At 47.2% G+C, this 21,545-nt stretch overlaps 1 protein-coding gene across 8 annotated transcripts in view; it reads right to left on the bottom strand.

The window, feature by feature from the left end:
• The window catches only part of tns1b (tensin 1b), a 221,163-nt gene extending 207,929 nt beyond the window's left edge, over nucleotides 1-13,234 (bottom strand). For 7 of the 8 annotated variants that reach the window (XM_035394356.1, XM_035394360.1, XM_035394357.1 and 4 more), the window contains exon 1: nucleotides 12,788-13,234. In XM_035394356.1, coding sequence (XP_035250247.1) covers nucleotides 12,788-12,892 — 105 coding nt within the window. In that variant the 5' untranslated portion in view covers nucleotides 12,893-13,234. The remainder of the gene's footprint in view (nucleotides 1-12,787) is intronic. The other variant, XM_035394367.1, reaches the window with a different exon arrangement.
• Nucleotides 13,235-21,545: the final 8,311 nt, after the last annotated feature.

Below are 21,545 nucleotides of genomic sequence, written 5' to 3'. Positions count from 1 at the left end.
ATTCTCTCCCTCGCTCCACCAAGTCTGCGAAAGTTAGGTTATTACGGCAGAGGTCACTTCATCAAAACATATCGCATGTCCGTCATTTCATTCCTCTTTTGAGTTTTCCTCTTTTGATTGGCGCGTCAGGGATCGGGCATGGACTTCTCGCTCACGAACGAGCTCGGGCTGACAGTGTGAGTGGGCGGGGCCTCTCCAGAGAAATATTTCAAGTGCAGGAACACAGGACCGATTGGGGGGTGGGGGGTCGGGGGGGGGGGGGTCTGGGGGGGGCGGGGAGACAGAGCGAAAACAGCTACTGAAATAGACAGCCGTTCTGATAACTCCTCCCCCACCAAAAAGGAAACAGACCCTTGTTGTCTCTCAATTAAAAGAAAACGCGGGACAGGGCCCTGCTTTCCATCGCCCGTGACAGCATTCTCACCCGCGTCTTTATTGGGGTTCTCACCAGGGTGTGTGGGCCCCTCTGTGTCGGGGTTCCCGCTGGAGGAAGCAGACACAGGCCAGAGGCCCCCCCTCCATCAAAGCCCCCCCGTCAGCCCGCACCTCTTCCCCCACCTCCCCCCCACACACCCCACTCCAGACCTCTGTGTGCTTCGGGAGGTCTCCAGTAAACAGCTCTGTTTGCCTGCTGTCTGTCCCCAAGACAAACTGAGCACTGGCTCCAGCTTATTGACACATCCAGCTGACGCACGCTACAGTCACACAAGCTCCAGTCCCCTCGACCTCCATAAACACAAAAATCTTACTGCCACCCTTGACTTCTGGAAAAGTCATCAAGAATTCAAAGGGACAGTACAGGCCAATAACTTCATAACTTTGCTATAATCATATCGAATGAATATCTGGAACCACAGCGCTATGACAACAAGCAACATGTCTGGAGAATGTCCCTGGGAACGGAGGCCATTTTGTACAATGACATAATGGTCCAGAAACATCCACAAACAAATGACATGATTCACAGCTGTCTGATAACACACACAGAAAGGCATCTTGCCTTATTAACCACTTGAATTGTGGGAAACTGAGTAAATGTTTTTGCTTGCATCCCCAGGCTCAGAAACTCCATTGGTCATCAGCTATTATTAATTAGATTGAATTAGCCTGCCCAGCATTATTTATTTACATTTGAAAGAACTGTTGGCAGCCATTTGCTACTAATTTGAGACCCATGGTTAATGGTTCCTTTAACACTATATTTCACCCACAGAAAACAATTGTTGCTGTAATAAAATCTAAATGACCCTAATTAAATGATTAAAAGGAGTTTAAAATATAGGAAGATTACTGTAAAGTGCTGGTAAAGATTATGTTAAATGGCAGACAGATGACTGTAAAGCAGTTTATAACCCGACTGACAGATTGTTTAAGCACTGATATGTTTTTGTAAAGTACTGACAAATTACTGCAATGTACTGTACTGATCATTGTAAATCACAGGCAGATTATTTTAAATCACTGGCAGATCACTGTACATCATTGGCAGATTATTTTAAATCACTGGCAGATCACTGTAAATCACTGGCAGATTATTGTAAATCACAGGCCGATTACTGTAAATCACTGGCAGATTATTGTAAATCACAGGCCGATTACTGTAAATCACTGGTAGATTATTGTAAATCACAGGCCGATTACTGTAAATCAATGTCAGATTATTGTAAAATACTGGTAGATTATTGTAAATCAGTGGACAATTATTGTAAATCAGTGTCAGATTATTGTAAATCACTGGCATATTATTGTAAATCACTGGCAGATTATTGTAAATCACAGGCCGATTACTGTAAATCACTGGCAGATTATCGTAAATCAGTGGAAGATTATTGTAAATCAGTGTCAGATTACTTTAAATCACTGGCAGATTATGGTAAATCAGTGCCAGATTATTGCAAAACACTGGCAGGTCACTGTAAATCACTGGAAGATCATTGTACAGCATTACCAGATTACTGCATTGTATGGGAGCAGGATATGCTTGCCAGGCAGAGGGCTGTGGCACGGTGACTGTTGCAGTGGACGTGTAATTTTAGAGTTTGGGAGGGCCGTCCCGGGTCAGGAATGGCACTTCACACCAGGACACTTTCCTACAGGACACTGGGAGGAGGGGCCCCGTCTCCCAAACCAGAGCGGGGGGGGGGGGGGGGCGGGGGGGGCAGCGCTGTCAGGTATGAGTGAGGCAGCGTTGCCAGAGAAACGCCAGACAGAGGCCACACTGTTCCCCCTAGAGTCAGCGGGAGAGTGGAATGCTGCAGGGGATTGTGGGTAACTTTCACTCCTCCACATACCTTATCAGATAATTACAGAATCTGCGGGACCCCCTGCCAGGAGGCTGTCACTCGTGTGATATTGGCTGTGCAGGAGGGCGAGGGCGAAGGGGGTGGGGCCTCTCTGCTCAGCTATGTCAATGAAAGGGCCAGAGAGGTAGGTGTGTTCAGTTTGAGTTTCCCAATGAAAGGACAGGAAACTGCCCTGTTCTGCTACAGACCAAGAGAAGTGGTCATTGTTACAAAGGCTGAAAAGCCTCCATTATGAGCAACTCTAGGAGCAGACTGCGTTTTAATGACGAGTATTAAGTGAACTTCATAGGAAATTAAACTTCATCTTGACGTATTGGACAAACCGAATAAAATCAAATGGAAGGATTCTTTGTGACATGTAACACAATCACTCTGAGAGGAGAAGACTGGTCCATGTCCAGAGGACCCCAGTGCACGTGCTCAGTGGCCCAACGAGCAACAAGCTCTGAGTCATGTGACCACAACACAGAAACACACCCACCCGCAGCTGATTGGCTGGCTCGCACGGAAGGCCAGGAGGGTCAAATTCCAGGCCACAGGGGTCAGGGGGGTTTTAGCTTTTGTTCCCCCACCACAACCCTCCTTAATTAACTGAATTAGGAACTCCATTTTCTCCTCATTAGTCAGTCCTTTAAAGGGAGACGTTTGGAAAGGAGGGAACAATAACGACAGACACCGAGCAGCGCATCAGCTCGGCCGTCCACAGACAGCGCTAATGACGAGCCGCTGGGCTGGGCTGATAAGAGGCAGCACGTCTTCCCCGTGGATAACGACATCCGTTCCTCATGCACAATGGAGGAAATTGGTCATGTGCTTGATTAACGATGGGGTTGGGGGGGACTAGTTTTGGAAGGTTTAGGTGTGTGGGGGGAGGGGGGATGGTTGGGGGGTGGGGTTGTTGGGTGGGAAAACATATTCTTCCTACTTAACTGAGTGGAGAATAACCTTGGCTGAGTATCGTGTTAAGCAGCAACCACCAGCTGAGATCTAACAGATATCCCCCTTTGGAGGTTGAGTCAAAGGAAGGCCAGTGCTATCTCATGAATCTCGTCTGTCATCAACACGGTTGGAGAAGGTACAAGGTTGCCTGAGATCCAGGTGTAAGACCTCCTCCTCCCTGATACCTCTCAGCTCCTGTGTCCATCTCCCTCACAGCTGTGCGGGAGGCTTTGATTGGCCAGACCCAGTTCTGTTCCTTTATCCCCTCAAACTCCAGCTCCACTCTTTTCCTCAATCTGGCCACCCTTGAACCCTTCATCCTCTTTATACAGTTCTCCCCTTACATGTGTACACACATGCATTACAGGCATTTAGCAGGCGCTCTTATCCAGAGTGACTTACACAACATTCTACATAGCATTTACATTGCATCCATTTATACAGCTGGATATATACTGAAGCAACGCAGGTTGAGTACCTTTAGCTCAAGGGTACAACAGCAGTGTCCCACCCAGGAATCGAACCCGTGACCTTCAGGTTACATGACTGGTTCCTTACCCATTACACTACATTACACTAGACTACACACACAAGCGTACGCGCACACGCAAAAAATGCACACACGCACACACACACATACACGCACATGCATGAACACGGACACACACACACACATGCACACAAACACGTGCACACACACACATGCATGCACACGCACACACACACGCACACGCACACATGCACACATACACACACACAGTAACAGCAAACAGAGTGGTGTACAGATCTCAATGCTGTAGTGCTTCAGGGCATCAGAAGCATCATACATTGAGCCCTGCTTTGAATAACAGACCAATCACAGAATGGCCCCAGGGGTAGAAGTCTAAATCAGTAACAGCACAGAGGCAGACTAAGACTCATACATTAACTTGCAAATTGAACTATAAGCTAACAGAACAACTCAACCAACAGAAATCATTGAAAAATAGTCTTATGTTTATTACTGGGACATTGCAAGAGCTCAAAGTAAAAAAAAACATTAATATGAAAAATGCACAATCGGCAAACCGTTGTTTCCATTTGCATGACCTTCCTCATTACCAGTTATAGTATCAAGCGTCTCATTAGGGGTGAGCTGGACAGCTGGATTTTCGACTATCCGATATGGCTTTTGTGTTTTTTTCTGGATCCAACTGCTGTCCCGACTACTATGGACTAATATCCGCAGTTGGAGAAACATACTGAATATTTTAGCTGAATGTGTACATGGAATGGAACGTGATCTGAAATCTGCAGTGTGATAGGCTAGATACTACCAAGGTCCCACCCCCCGAGTGCCCTCTACGAATACCACTGCTCGCATTTCGAACTCGCCATTCGCCAGTTCTGGCCAGACTTGTGTCTCGCTGTGTGTTCTCACAAATCGCATTGTCAGAGACTCGAAGCAGGAGTCTAGTATCAGCCACTTGCATTATGGGACATTCATCATCGGCTCAGGCCTTAATAAGCATAGCACTCCTTCCAGCTCCGCTCATATCACGACTAATAAATTCATTTTTTACGCTTTCCATGATACGGTCTTGAGACAGAAAGTATTCCCACATTGTATCATATTCACTGAGAATGGAGGGGTGTGGAATTACTGGCATTTTACAGTGTATCAGGGCAAGAGGAATTTTAGAGAGCATTTGTCCCATCATGCTCAAATTTCTAAGAAAGCTTAAGAGGTGCGCAAGCTAGCTGAACTGGAGGCTTATATCTCCACTTAAGAGAGACAATATTAAGTCATAGTCTATCCCCAAAAAATGACTGGGGCCTCATTTATAAACAGACAAAAAATATATCCCTGCAATTTTGGGATTTATAAATACAACCTTGACATCAAAACATGCGCACATTTATGCCAGGACTATGACTCACGCATACAAACATTTTAGACTGGGGTAACTGGCGACTCCGATGGCAAAGTAGAGAAGCGCAGATAAACGTCCTACAGACACGTTTCACTCAATTCCTTTCACTTCATATCAAAGTATACAGCCTTCTGATAATAATATCCTTCATCAGAGGAACATCCAGGCCTAAGTAATTTCTGCCTTTTTGATATTAGTCTGAAAGTCCATATTTAATCACCCAGAATGACCAAAAATGACAATATTGCCGTGACACATTTTACGCGTGAAATTCATGGTTTCAGGGAGATGGTATACTGTGAGTCCCACAGTACAGATGCATAAGAACCAAGTTCTCTTTTATCCCACATTCAATTCGAATGCTTAATGCGAGGCCCAAAAATGTGATTTCAGTTTGATGGTGAGGGGTTCTGTGTGGTAATTTAGGCGGTTTTGTGCAGATGTATCTGTCTTTCATGTTTGCAACCATGTAAAACTGAGCCACTTTTAAGATGCGAGATACATTTCTGTGCAATTAGACAATAAAGCATTGTCGTATCTTATTGTGTTTGAATAATGCTTCATCACAGGCTGATAAGTGTCGTGACCCAATTATTATTCATTCCTAGCTATGGCAGTGTAACCTTATGAAATTTTGGAGGGGGGAGCAAGTGCTTATTTGTGCAGTAATGCGCTTCATTGCATCCAATTTAATATCCAACCGCCTCTTTTTCATTTCTGAAACGGCTCGACCACTGTGACACGCTGCCACTCCACAAAATTTATTTTACCGGCTACGCCAGACCTATTTCCACCAAACAATATATCCCGCTGGGCTCTACCGCCATAACGAGAGCTTTGTTTTGTGGTCTGACTTCTCCACTTTCCCCGAGAACGAATTGGAATTAAAAGCTGATTTATATGCATATCACATACACGCTGGCTGTTCCATTAACCATTTGTGGTTTGTTGCAGGCATTAACAAGGCAGGATACCAGGCCCATGCATGTATGCAAAATTTCAAGTTGACTGTGAGAACACCGCGTGCAGGTGAGCGTACGGATGGATGGATATTTTTCGCCGGATGCCGCAATCTTCTCTTGTGTGTATGTAACCTGTCAGCGTCAAAACCTCAGCAAAGTTTTATAAATGAGGCCCCTGCTCTGGAAATATTCAGAGGAGTAGGCTATTCCCTGCTTTCTACTGAAAATACCACCTTCATATATAAAAAAACAACCCAGGTAAAAGCAGGTAGGAACAGAAAGAAATAAATAAGGTGAGCTGTCGGGGGAAGCGCTTGTGAAGACTAATGTGCCCGAGACGGAGTACATCTCCCCCGGGGACAGAGCCATTAATCAGCATCAGGACACAACGTGAGGAGCGGCTCCGGGATCCCGGCTGCCAGGCTCGACACCCCAGACGTGGGTTTACCCAACGCGGCGTTGGGCTTACCTAACGCGGCGTTGGGCTTACCTAACGCGGCGTTGGGCTTACCTAACGCGGCGTTGCGGTTTAGCACGGGTCTAACAGATACGACATCCCCTCCATCACCCCCCCCACGCCCCGCCCATCCCCCTTCCCACCGCACACCGCAGGGTCTCCGTCCCACGGCGAGAGCCGGCCCCCGGAACATTCCGGAACATTCCCCACAGGCGCACGCTTTTTCAAAACACCACCCCCCCTTTCCTAAAAATCAATCATCCCTCCCCGCTCACGTTTCGTTATGTCGGGGACGTTAATTCATTTTCGGGACGGCGGCATTGCTCTCATTCCTGTCCCGCTCCGCCTCCAGCGTGTCGGCTCCTTCCCGCCAAGCTCTGGGGCTACCGAAATGTTTTCCTTTTATTTCCTTTTTCTTTTTTTCCCTTTCTCTCTCGGCGGTTCCCGTGAAGCTCTTCCCACAGCGGTCCCAGCTCGTGTAAACAACTCAAAGGGGAACGGTAAGCCGCGAATTCCTTCCCTAACTCCCACCGTTCCTCCCGGCTTTTGGGTCGCACCTTGAGCAAATAAACAGCCCCCTTCGACAGGGAGGCCAGGTGTTGCACAACACCCCCCCCCCACCCCCCACCCCCACATGTATGGCAAGGAGGGTGGACCTGTGGGTTCTTTCTCTCCCTCTTTTTTTTCTCTCGCTTTTCTCTTCCTGCCGTAACACTGTAAAAACCCGTCGCTCCGTCTATCCGATGGCTGACAGGTAGGCCTTTGATCTGCCTGGAATACGTGGAGGGCTTGGGTGGGGGGGGGGACGGAGGGAGGGGGGGCATTGGGACCTGTATGAAGCCGACATCTAAAAATAACCAGCGTTCCCCCTGTGGAACAAACGCGGCCTTCGCCGCCGAAAGAAACAGAACAGCCGCGGGGAAGGACGAGTGCCGCTTTCAGGTTTTCGGGGGGGAACGGAGGGGGTTCCAGCTCACCTTCCAGAACTTTCTACCATTGTGCCTCTGCCTCGCCCGCCTGCGCACTGGTTCCAAAATGTTTAGACGACGGGCCGCGGTGGGCTGGAGCCAGGGGTGAGGCTGGGGCCGGGGGGGGTGAGGCTGGGGCCAGGGGTGGGCCAGGGCTGGGGGTGGGCCGGGGGTGGGGGGGCGGTATTTGGGGGGGGGGGTATTGTTGAGGGAGGACGCGTCCCTTCGGCGCGGCGAGTGACTGAGGAGATGAGAGGAAGGAGGAGTGGCGGCTCTGACAGGGGAATGCGTCCCGCTGAGGCGCTAACAGATCCGCCAGGAGCTAGCCGTGTGGACAGAGCCTCAGCACCCGGGGTGGAGTGGGGGGGTGAGGAGGGGGGTGGGGGGCGAACACAATCACACACAGCCACACCGCCCTCCCCTCTCCAGCCTCTACAAACCTCCCGCAAATAAGACAAATAACCAACCGAACGCGAGAGCGGCGCCATACCTGACGTTCGCTCAACGCTAACGATACCGTTACCCAGAGGACCCCGCGGAAAGTATCGACAGGACAGGAGTGGGAAGTAACGGCCGTAAATCTCCCCCCCGCCCGACGCACCCCCGGGCGAGACAGCGCGTTAGCCGGATTGCTCAAGAGAGAACAAAGTCGAGCGTCTCTAAACGGACTCCAGCGTTCATAAATTGCCCGGCATTAATGTGTCAGCCCAAAGAAAGAGCACCAATAATAACAGCTTAAAAACTGTTATTAATAATTTTGCCCGTGCAAGTCTGGGGGGGCGGAAGGGCGGGGCTCTGCCAAGCTGGAGGCCGTTACGGGTGGGGGGGGGGGGCTGAATGGGGAGGACTAATCTCCTCGAGCTCCTCAAGTTCAACCGCAAGCTAGCGAAGAAAGAAGGAAAACACCTCTCTCCTCTATACCTGGAGCAGGTAGCTGTGGTCTTTGGCCCTCCTGTAAATCGCTGGAATTCCCCCGGTCCCGCCCCCCTCCCACCGCCGTCCGTCCCCCTCCCTCCTCCAGCCCCCTGCCCCCCTCCCCTCCCCTCCCGCCACTCCACAACCCGATTTATTTTCTCCAGGGGGACGCAAGGAAACTGGTAAGATTTGGGAGCCGTCGGGAGGAGCAGGGAGCCCCTCCTTATTGACGGGGACCGCTAAGAGTCTGCAGACAGACGCGGACCACGCACGATTCGCTGAGGAGGGACCCCCCCCCGCCATGGAAACGGAAGAGCAGGCGATCAGGGGCCGAAAATCGCTTAGGTCACAGACCCTCCACCAACCAGGCGCCAAATTTACCTGGAAATCAATTTAGCCAGTTATGCACAGTGAGGTTTGTGGTGACTGAATTAACTTTTTCTTCTGTTAGAGCTTGAACACGTTGTCATTGTTTATATGTATTAAGGTTAATATTGTCCATATAGTATTTCTGTTTCTGTTTATAAGTATTAAGGTTAATATTGTCCATATAGTATTTCTGTTTCTGTCAATGATTCTGTCAGAAGAACAATAGCACTTCTTATTTGCAAAGGTTAAGGCATAAAATAACACATTTGTTCACAGAAATGAGAGAAAACACATTATTTACGACCCAGTCATTTCATGGTTACCCAACACCCTCTGAAGCAGCTCGTAAAGCAGGCTGCCGTCGGTGACGACATTTACACTTTGTTTCAGAATCATTTGACTGTTGTCGCTCCAAAGCCCAAATGCCACAGCCAAGCATCGGTGGTTGCTGTGATGTACGTCGCTAGTTTGGCAGGCTCCTTTTTTTTTTTTGCATCCGGTAGACATCAGGCAGTCCGGTGCTGAACAGTAGGTCTGAGCGCCTCTCTCTGTCGAAGCCCTGGGGTTGCCTCTACACACTCAGGCCCAGCGTGAGGCTGAGCGCCTCTCTCTGTCGAAGCCCTGGGGTTGCCTCTACACGCTCAGGCCCAGCGTGAGGCTGATTACCCCTGAGGAACAAAGGCTCGCACTACTGTAGTAATTGTGTGTCGGCGAATTCGGGCTTGGCCCTGCGCCCGCAGTGGGCTGAACGGGACGTCAGTCTTTCTTTCCGCACGTCCACATGAATGGTCAGCGTAATCCTAGCCGCCCCAAAGCCAATCACACGTTTAATGGGAAACAGGGCCTAATCCCCAGTTAATGCGCACTCTTTTACGCCCAGCCCTATAGTAACATTTGCAACCGCTTAAATCGCCACCGCAATCAAGTGACACGCTGGAGCTTAGGTTAAGGTCTGGCTGAATGAAAACACTGTATTTTCGCTCAAATGACACGCAAAAGCTCCCGATTAGCCGAGCAACAGGAAATCACAGGGAATTAGTGCCACAGCCCCCCCCCCCCCGCCCCCCCGCCCCTCCCTGTGGGTATTCACGTACCCAAATCTCAACAGTCCCCCACGCCAACTGTGCCACGGAGATCCCATTAGTCTGGAACTGAGAGGCCATGTGACTCTCAGCACCGTTGCATCTCACAGTCCTCCCTCAGAACCTGCTTGACCAACTGACAGAACTTACAGTAGACGCTGTTACCCACTGATATAAGCTGGGTGCCTTCCAGGGAAGGGTCACATGAGGGGGGGGCAGTTATGGTGGTGATGTACAGCTGATTTGCTGCGAGGATTGGGTAATGCACAGCTGATTGGCTGAGGAGGTATGGGGTAATACACAGCTGACTGACGGGGGGGGGGGGGGGGGGGTATGGGGTAATGTACAGCTGATTGGCTCAGGAGAAGCAGCACATCACAATGCAAATAACTGCATCAGTCCCGACTATATTGTCAGCAAATTGACAAAAAACACAGGATGACTATGGCCATTATTTGTACAGTTGTCCCTGAATTGTGAAGTGCTGAAATATGTTCATAATCTATTTTTTTAAATATATTTCTCCATGTTCCATTTCCACAAGGGGAAGGGGGAGGGGGAGAGTAGAATGAGGGCACTTATTAAGATGTAGGGGCCATCGGGTTTCATTACACAACCAAAAGCAAACATGCCTACTGATGTGAATCACCGATTCCGAATCTAACTCAAATCACTGTGAACAGAACTCAGTTTAGAAACGGAGATGCGGGACTAAACTGTGGCACAGCAGGCTGGATGTGATCCGCAGCTTCAGTCCATGGCCGTTACCTGTCGGCGCAGGTAACGGCGGGAGACGGGCGTTCGCCCCGCCCTCATTCCCGCCAGAGCGTGCGCGGGGGACAGAGCGGGCAGGATGGAGACACGCCCCCCTCGTTTCCCGAGCAACACGGCCTCGTGCTGCAGGGTGTGAGTCAGCGTGTGCGTGGGCCTTCGCATTGAACCCCCCCCCCCCTCCCACACACACACACACACACACACACACACACATGCGTGCGTGAAGGAGAGAGGGCTGTCAGAGGCCTGGGGTCTGCCACCACATTCCTGTGTGCCTCCTCATTAGTCCCCCCCCTCACCACCACCCACCCCCCCCGAGCCACAAAGGAGACCCTGTTACTCCTGCTTCACCTACTCCTTCGCCCCCCCTGACCCCCCCACTCCTGGGCCGGAGGACAAGAGGAGACCACCTCCTCGGCTGCTGCACCACCCCCCCCCCCCCCCCCCCCCCCCCCCAGATGGAAAGGATACCAGTTCCGCCCGCAAACCGCCAATCAAAACCATCTGCCGCCCTTTGCCCCGCCTTCCTAGCAACTGACTTTTGCCAAGACAGGAGTGACTAAGCCTATTAGTGAAAAGTCGAAAGGGGTTCACTTATAACAGCGCATAAGAGAAACTGGGGTGCACTTCCCCTGAGCGTATTACAGGACCCCATGAGAACCAACAGGAGATGCCATTGGATAAATTATACAACTATAGATCTTGTCCAATAGGTATTCACTCATTTCATGCAGAATCGTCTAATAGGTATTCACCCATTTCATGCAGATTCGTCCAATACATATTCTTTCATTTCATGCATGCAAGTTAGAATAATTCGGATTTCCATGCATAAAACAAATGGAACACTATCCTATCCTATTCCGACTGTCAACACGCCAAAGAGAACACGCCGAATGCGTGCCGTAAAGCAGACGGGCTTTCGTGGCGTGCCTTCAAAGACAGCGTTCTCAAACTGTAAATACACGAGAGGATAGCGCAGGTGGAACTAGCATGTACCCATTTGCCAGTGTATTATTACACTCACAACGCTATGATGTGGTCGGCCAATAAACAATATGATGCACAAGCACGGTTTAAATTCCTGTTCAGAGTTATTTTCGTTCATGCAGAAAGTCTCATTACAACTCCCAAAGCTCATCTTAATTATAGTCATTACATGCGCTTCTCTCATTTTCATAAAATATAAAAAAGGCTTACCAACACTCACAGTTGTGTGTGTGTGTGTGTCTCTGTGTGTGTGTGTCTGTGTTTAGTATGCCAGCACAAACAATTATTCTGAAGAGAATATGTGTTTTACTACATGTTTACAAACGGTTGTGTAAGTCAATAACAGACTTATTTCAATACGGAAAACAATCATAGTTGTTAACCGAGCCCATGAAATGTTCACAAAACAAGGAGAGACCCAGTAGGCTAATGCGTATAGAAATGCTCTAAAATCAAAAGTATCAAACTCACACCACATTAGTAATGACCCTTCAGATTATCCTGCTTGGTACTTTAGTATCAGCTCAGTCATTTGCTTAACGACGTGGTATGCCAGGCCCGTTGCCTGTTACATTGCTGCTGTTTTTAAGGTGCATGCGCGCGTAATCCTGGAATAGTTAACGCTACAATCCGACCCCAGCATGTTTAACACAGTCATAAATTAAATGGCACATGAGGTGCATATCGTCCTGCGTATATCTGTGTAGTGGACAATTCATTCGTTTCTCAAATACAGTCGCCGCTGTTTACTGGTACCAAAGCAGTTTGGTGCCCGCAGGAATACATATTACGTATGGCAACGGCTGTGTGGGTTGTTTCAAAAGAGGCGGTAGACTGTTTCAGGTTTTGAGTTAAAACAGGCTGTAAATAACTCTTTACGTTAGCGTGCTTTAAAAACGTCACACAATAGGCAGCCCATTGTCTAGTGCAGCGCCAGGTTAAGGTACATGTAAACAAGTCCCATCCGACGCTATCACTCATTCACCTTCGCACGTTGCAGGCTGCCCTTTAAGCCATTGTCAAGTTCAAAACCTGTCCTCCGGGACTTTTCAAATACCACTTTCGAAAGGACCTCTGGTACTCGTTTTTTCTAATCTCGGATTCCTTCTCCTTACCTTTGATAGGAGCCTAGTTTCTTCCTTTTTTTTCTCCTCATGTCGATCGAAAGGCATCTGCAGCAGATCGTCTTCACAACAAATGAAACTCACTGTACATCCCATCCAGACAGATTCAGATCACAGCACAGTTGACCCATTCAAAACCACCAGACCCGCCGACGCACCGTCTAGTTCTCCCCAGTCTGTTATGGAAAAGTATGCTGAACTTTCAGCCGCGCGGTCCTTTAGTTCCACAGGCAGGTAAGGCTAGCTCGCTGACTTGCGCTCAAAGCGCTAATTCAAGAAGGCACTCGCTCCGAAACGGCTCGCTAGCACTTTTATCTGAACAGAAAGAGGGGTTTAATGCTCAGTAGTTATCTCTCAGATCTGTCGACCATGACCACGAGTAAGTCTTGCCTCCCTTTTCCACGAAACCTGCATGCATAATTTCGCATTTGCTTTCCCTCCCCGCCGTTCAGGAAGAGGCAGGATTTGAGAGTGGAGTAAAAAAAAAAAAAAAAAGGAGTTTGAAATCTGGGATGTGTATGTAATTCAACTCCGCTCATTTCTCCCTCCCTCAACCTGGCTGTGCACTGCATCCCGAAGGGAACGCGCACTTAAAAAAAAAAAAAAAAACAAGCACAGGCTACCCCGTTTGTCAAGCCAAACCTATATCTTTTTACGAAATTCCCGAAACAAAAAGGTCACTTTTATTTTATCTTGTTTTATAGCCTTTATTTTTCCACCTTTATTTTGCATTGTCTAATTGCAGTTATGGTGGAAGGAATTAATGTTCTTAAGGGAAATACTGCATTGATCCTTTGTGTATGTGTCATTTGTCTCACTTTATACGGTTGGTCAGTTCTAGGACGTAATAGTCTAAATCATGTTAGAACTCGTTTAGCTGTGCCCTGGTCTGTCCTTGTAGCGTACCCATGAAAAAGTTTAAAATGTGTGGGCCAGTATTTTTACTGATTGCGTAGGTGTGTCGTAATCTAGCTGCATTTATAAATATGCAAACGTATTATTATATTTTTCTAGGTTTAAAAAAAATTAAAATTATTTCTTTGTTATTTTTTTGCTAATGCTGGTGGGCAGTAATAAAAAGGCACGCTCGTCTCTTTTAAGGCTATTGAATTTCTTTACATGTTGCGATGAAAGCCTGCAACTAAGCTACTACAGAGACAGAGAAAACACACTTTCGACATCACATCAGGTTTCCAACACTAGAGAGACCGTAGAGTGCAGGGCAACCGCAGGTATGCGGACGGCCTGCGTGTGATGAGAGGTAACGTGTCGCTTCACTAAGTAGATATTAATCATTAGTGCTTTTATCAGTAGCGCTTTCGCTCGTGGCGCCTGGAGCCCTCTCGGGGATTATAGAGCCGTACTGAAGGATTGTTTTCATCACTGCAAATGAAGGCTAGGTCTGGGGGGAAGAGGAGGGGGGGAAGAACATGGCATTTTGCTATGGAGCATTACCAAATCTGAGAAGTGCGACATCGCATTATGGCGCAGATGTCATTCACCGTTTGGCTTGCTCACCTGGTGCGATAGGTGAAATGATTAGGCCTACCTGCGTAGTTTTCCACGGAAACGTCGCAATCACTCAGTAAATGTATCTATTTGTCTTGGAGCTTATTCTTGCAGACAAATGTATCTATTTGTATTGGATCTTGGATTTTATTCTCATAATTTGAAATGTTAGATATACCCACTAGAGTGGCCGTATGTGAGTATCGCGAGATGCGTGATTATGGATGAAATAAAGTACAAAGAAATAAAATGAACTGAGCGAACTGCGTTATCACCCTGGTAATATAATTTTTAAAAATAATAGCTCCTCGCGTGTTCAAAATTGGACCTCAAAGAGAAAAAATGTACCAAAAAATGCATTTTTCACAATTGTAATATTGCTTCCGGCAAAGAAACCATTAAAAATCCCAACGGCCAGTTGAAGTACATTGATTATGACGTCAATGTTAGATATGCAGCTGAAAACAATTTTTGAAAAGGAGAACTGCACCATATCGTTCTTCATAATGATATGGCCTGTCAGACCGTGGACTTCTGAAAACAGAAAACGTCACCTCTAAAAGCAGAGGTCCGAGGACAGAATGTTATCTCGTTTAGCGGAACAGCCCCTCATAAAGTCACGTCTTGACGAGCGTGCCCAGACCGAAACTCATTTCATAAAGGTCAGTGTAAAAGAGCAGGTGTTATGGCTATGTTTTGTTGCAGTACTGCTTAACTGTCCAGCATTCGGTGTTAGCGAGTGAGGGCGTCAGTGCCCCCAAAAGCTGCCCCCGTACCCTCACAGAGTCTACATTGATAGAATTCCTGGGACGTTACAGGGTCTGGATTTAATGACACGGGGAGTGTATGTATGTGTGTCCTCTGAGCAGAGACCTGAAAAAAAGTCAAGTAACAACCTCAACTTTATTTTCTCCTTTAACAAAAACAACAATTACTCACACTGCAAGGGGGAATTACACTGGGAAAAGCTGCAATCAGGAGAAACACAGAAATGTCTTATTTCCAGAAAATTACTGTGTTTGTGGAGGTTGAAAATGTCTGCCCCCTACGCACTCCTGAAAGAAAAATCGAACAGGTGCACAGCTTGCTGTGGTTCAGTGTGTAGGCCTACCTGTAACAGGTGTACTCTCGCTGTGTAAAACTCTGGGCCTAACAGGTGTAGTCTGACTGTGTACAGCCCTGTGGTTGAGCCTTTGGTTTGGACTGCAGGGAGTTTAAATTCTTATTGCGTCTAAAGTATCCTAATCTTGAACAGTGCAGACTTTTTCCCAAGTTCCAAGATAACCTTGGAAGTCCACACCACTGATTACTGTGTTAATCAAACACTAACTGTGAGTTAATGTGACACAGCCCTGGTCAGCTGTACAGATCTACCACCCAGGAGCTCTTCTAATCTCAGTTAGCAAAATACATTTGCCTGGTACATAGTAAGACACATTTGTCTGGTCCCCTAAAATTAGTCACAAGGACCAGCATAACAATAGTTGTAATACGTTTTTCGTATTCTTTACTCTAATTTCTTTTTTATTTGAAATGTTGCAACAAAAAAAAGCTTACATTTAGAACAGTCTTAAATGTTATGGACACACATCCTCCACTATTTCTTTTTTCACTTAAAAATCAGAACATAATCGGATGATGTTACCAATACATACCTGGAACAGTTTTCTGTGACTTTGATTTGACTTTTGTTGGAACAATAAATTTGTTTATTTGAGGTATGATAATCATCATATTGCTATCTCTGAACCAAATAGGAATAATAATTGCAATAACTTATTGAGGTGAGTTCCCACTCATCACTATAAAGCACTTTGAGTGTTCAGAAAAGTGCTATATAAATACAATGATTCATTCATTCATTCATTCTTGGGGGGGGGGGGGAGTGTACATCTGATGAGTTCATTGGCCTCAAAAAAAAAAAAACATTTTGTTTTGTTTTGAGAGAAACTGACATGTTTTCTTAAGAGCTGGCTGAAGGATTTGGGTGGCCCTAACAAGGAATGTTTGGGGATGAATATTCTGTGTACGAATTCTGAAGAAAACGGGGTGAGGGGGGTGTCAGAAGCAATCGCGGTCCGGCGAAACGATCACTGTAGACACATAAATAACAGTAAATGGCGCAAGGACAATAGCATCCAAAAAATAACAATCATCTTGTGTGGCCCAGGCTTGGTTGTGGCCCTAAACGACTGCATAGTGTTAAAGCCAGCAGCCAGCTCTGTGTTCTCTGTTCTGTAAATCTGAGCCAATGAGAACTGTACCCTCTCCCGTGGACTAGACGAGCATCTTCAGGGCACTGCCGTGTACTGCGATCAGTCTGTCCATTTGCTCCTGCTGATTGGCTTAAAGTCTTGGGCTGATAAGGAAGTGCTTAAATAATGACTTCCTTCCTGAGAATTTTTATTTGTAGTTTTTTTTTTTTTTTTCCGTCAGCGCCAGAACTGTGTGTTCTACTCCCAAGGAGAGTTTCCCCTGGTCTTTTGCCGTTAAATGTCCATCACACCCACCAGATTGCTTTTTTTATCGTCCTTTCCCACCATTTTTATTAATCCTCTCAGGGTTCATGGATAAACGATGGTGTCTAGGAATAGTTACCTAGCAGTCCTATTATTCCTGCTTGTGTTACTACGCTGGCTTATGGATTATATGATTTATCAAAGTATATACGAAATTGTACCCTGATTCCATTATAATTAAATGTGTGACCTCTTGCCTCCGAACGGAAGCCGTGTACTTTGTAACGTAACTGTAGTCTCTTTGTACGAGGATAAAGACAAAGGCCGCTGGGCCTGAAATACCTACCTGCTCGTTGCTTTTCGGTGTCATGTGATCCGCTTGCTTTTTAACCGGACCTACCTGTATACTTCCCTCCCGTACGTTTAGGGAGAAAGGGGAAAAGGTGTTTTCTGTGAGTGAGCCTTTCTGTACTGAGCCCTGTAGCCCAAGGCTAGAGGAAAGACACCGTGTTTTATCAAGACAGCCGTTGAAAGGGAAGCGGTTGCCTTGGAATGACCTCATGCTTGGTGGGCCCGGGACATCATGAGTGCGGAGCGCGTGTAGCTTTGACGGCGGGGGGGGGGGAGAGGGTGTTTTTTTTGGAGCCGGGCCCACCGCCGTATGAGCCTTCGTACAGTCCCCGTTATCTCTCCCTCCGCGCGGGACCGGACCCCGCAGATTTACGGCCCCATTCTATGCAGAAACAGAGCCGGCATCTCCACCAGATTCCCAGCTCGGCGTTCCCAGGAGCGATACAAAAGGGTTTGTGTCATGGAACCGTTCCAAGGGACTTGCGGAGGAATTGGGGAAATGGGCGGTGGATGTGAGTAAGTTATGGAGCTGTCGTAAGAAAACATTTTCCTCCCAATGCCCTGAAGAGGATCACGTTCACGCTGATCCCGCTGAAGATCTCTGAGAAATCTCCCGCATGACGGCCCCCTCCCAGAAAGGCCCCCTGCCCCCCCCAGTAGTTGGGCCCCCCGGCCCGGAGAAGGCGGCTTGCTCCACGCTCGGTGAGAATGGCGGTAAAGTGCTCTCAGATGATCCCAGCTAGCCTGAAGCCGTGGGACTCTCAGCAGGACGGACCAGATGGCCCCCAAGGTCAAGGATCACAAGCCGGGCCACTTTCAAATTGAGCTGGGTGGTCTCGGCCTACTCCTCCATCAGGCAGCTATCTGCTGAAGGCAATCAGTCGTCAGCCATTAGACTCAGAGCAGTGAGAGTGAAGGTCGTGAAACTCAAGTGGACTATGTCGGCAGCACTGGTGACTTTACAATAAAGCGTGATTCAGAATTATTTCCCCTGTACTGAGGGCAGAATACTAATGTAATGGCAGAACACATTTCTCTCACAAGGAAAACCATCACTTTTCCTGTGACACCACATGCTCAGAGCATTGTCTGTATCGCCATGGCATTTTCAGTTGGGAAGCAATAGAACATGGATACTCAAAGCTGGACCTGCTCCGGACCACCTGTTCTGCAGGTGGATAGAGGCTAAATGCGAACAGCACAGACACCTCACTCTGAGTTGATCGTAGGAGACGCCGCTCTCCCCCTATTGCTTGGCTTGCAGGACGGTTTTCCAGCTGGCTGTCCACCATAAATAGACCTTCGACGGTTTGGTCACTGAGAAGCCAAAAAGCATGAAAAAATTACACCAACGTCCAGGCATTTAACGGCACAGTGTCAGTATGCTTCCCACTGATGACAGAATAATAATATTTTTAGAAGTCATCTGCTTTGTGGCACACACATACAATATGTCATTTTCATTCATTGTTTTAAAAAAAAGGTATGTGGAAATATATTTGCCGCATATGCACAATTTTCAAAAATAATTTGGCCACAAGGAAAGAGTAGTTGAGGAACCGCAGTAAGATCTCATGGGCTTATCCAACTCTAACTCTAACTCTACACTGTGGTCATACTCAAGTAAGTTTGAGACCACACTGGGTAAAAGATACTCTATCAGCGGTAAAATGGACTCTTTCTGGGTTGATTGTGCATGAAGAATTTTGTGGTAATGAGCTGGAGTTTGATGTTGAACACAAGAGTTGTTCCTCCAAGGCAAGAAAATCAGCACAATAAATACAACTTCAGCTTCTAATTCAGCTCTTATGATAAACATAGTAAGACTTCCCATTCTGTGTTGAGGCTCTGCATTGACTTTGGGGCAGGAACGGAATTACGCACGGTTAATAAAATGAGTGACGTTCCCGGTTAATGAAACAAACGACGTTCCCGGTATTCCTCGTTCCTCCTCCCGCTTCCCGGCGGGGAAAAGAGGCCAGCCCGGCACTCGAGAATCACATTCGCGTAGCGGCGGCCAGCCCCCCTCTTCCTGGAATCCGGCCGCGTGGTGTTATCGCCGCGGCTCGGGGTCTGGACGGGCCTGGAGCCGAAGAGCCTGGCGGCACAAAAGGGAGTCGCTGACCCGCTCCGGGACAGGTAATTTGTCTTCGGGGTTCGTCCCTGTTTTTTCCGTGGTGCACGGTTTCGTCTGTCGTTGAAACCTCCACTCAGCACTTGAGCTGGTGTATCCAAAACAAGAAGGCCCACGGAGGGGGTAAACAGACCTATCCCTTTACCTGTTCAAACGCTTAATGTTCTTGTGTTTTGGTGCCCGGGGTTAGAAATTTGTGCCTTACAGAGTGCTGTTTCCCCAGAGATAGGGGCTCATTTTCTCTTTTCTTTGGTTGTTGTGTCATTTTTTTCTGTATAAAATCAGATTTTCAGAACAATTTACAATCAGTTAGTTTATATTTGTCACTTTTTATTTTCGTCACACAGTAAAAATAAAACATTTTTTTAAAAAGTGCAAAAATTGTACCTCTATTGGTACAGTACATTGGTGTGTCTCTGGCACAGTACCCTTAAAGGTACACCCATTGTACCCTTTAATCTTTTAGATTAGCGTTCTTAGGTACAAATATGACCCAGTGAGGGAACATTGTACCATAGAAAACAAACAACGGACTGCTACCCTCCTCTGGCTTTTTGTGCTTTTATCCTCAATAATGTTAATATTTATACTTTTATATTATCTCCCAGTTCTGCAGTGGATGTGAGTGTACATGCAGTTACCAAATGAAATCATCTGTTGAGTTTTACATGTAATAATATGGATGTGTGCCTACATGCAGTTATGGCAATCAAATCACCTCAAATTTTACATCTGATAATGTGGATGTGTGCCCTACATACAATTATGAAAATAAAACCGTCTTATTTTACTTGTGATGTCGTGGTTGTGCATATTTACGGTATCATCAACATCAAATCCCTGCTGATTATCAAATGACGAGTTAATCGGGCACGGAAGTTTAATTTGCCACAGCGAATGTTTACTGCTTCCGTAGCTTTTGTGCTGTGGGTGATTTGGGTTTTCCATTTCACGGTTAGGTCCTGAATTGCGTTCTCTTCCCTCGTGGGAAGTGGGAAGGAAACGGCGGTCTGAGTCCGTCACGGCCGGGACGAGCAGAAAGAGCCGCAGCGCCGCTGACCCTCCCCGCCGCGCGGCAGAATGGAAATTCCCCGGCGCCCGCTGCATCCCTCGCTTTTTGCCACAAATTAACCTGCTGTGTTAAGCAGTTACCACGGCAACGGCGAAGTATCGCTGGTCGACAGCATTCTTGGGCCGGCTGAGAACCTCACGGAGGGCCGTGTTTGTTTTTCTGTACGCTCGATCCGTGAAACCGTAGAGAACCACACCGAATTCAGACATGAAATCATACCGAAGGGGAAAAATGCTATGGCAAACAACCTGGTAGACCATGGAAGACCACTAGTGGACGACCAAAGAATACTTTAAATTGTGAAGAAATACCCTCTTTTTAACTGCCAAACCGATCAAGAACACACTCCAGGATTTAGGCATGGATGTCTTGTGTCAAAGACTACCATAAAGAGAAGACTACACCAGCATGACCTCAGAGGGTTCACTGCAAGATGAAAACCACTGTTAAACCACAAGAACAGAATGGCAAGGTTAGAGTTTGCTCAGAATTACATTAAATATTCTGGAGCAAAGGCTTATGGTCAGATGAGACGAGTGTTAACCTGCACAAAAGTGACGGAAATTAAGAGGAAAGTGTGGATAAAGAAAGGAACTGCTCATGATACAAAGCTTACCACCTCATCTGTAAAGCATGGTGGAGGTAGTGTTATGGCTTAGGCATGTATGGCTGCCACTGGGACTGGCTCACTTACCTGTATTGATGATGTGAATGCTGACAGTACCAGGATGAATTCTGAAATGTACAGAAACATCTTACCTAATCAGATCCAACAGAATGTCTCAAAACTCATTGGACAGTGCTTCACCTTGCAGCAGGACAGCGACCCCAAACACACTGCTGAAGGAACCAAGGAGTTTTAACATGGGCAGAAAGTGGAATATTCTTGGCAAGCCAAGTCAATCACAGACAGGAGAAACAGACAGGAACTAAAGATGGTGGCAGTACTCTACATGCCTGACAGAGCACTGCCCAGCGTTTGGTGATGTCTATGAGCCACAGACTTCAAGCAGTCATCAGATGCAAAGGACCTGCAACTAAGTACTAAATATGACAACTTCAAGATTATGTTAATTTGTATAATTACTTTTGGTCCCATAAAATGGAGTGACTATGCATAATAATGGCTGTAGTCCCCACACGCATCACCTCATATCGATGCAAATACCCCTCAAAATACAGTTGACGGTTCGCATTTTAACCTCATATTCATTGTTTCATTTC

Source organism: Anguilla anguilla, chromosome 15 (genome assembly GCF_013347855.1).
Source record: "Anguilla anguilla isolate fAngAng1 chromosome 15, fAngAng1.pri, whole genome shotgun sequence".
Lineage (NCBI taxonomy): Eukaryota > Metazoa > Chordata > Actinopteri > Anguilliformes > Anguillidae > Anguilla > Anguilla anguilla.
The sequence above is the reverse complement of the archived record's forward strand: the minus strand, read 5'-3'. Positions and strand labels throughout refer to the sequence as shown.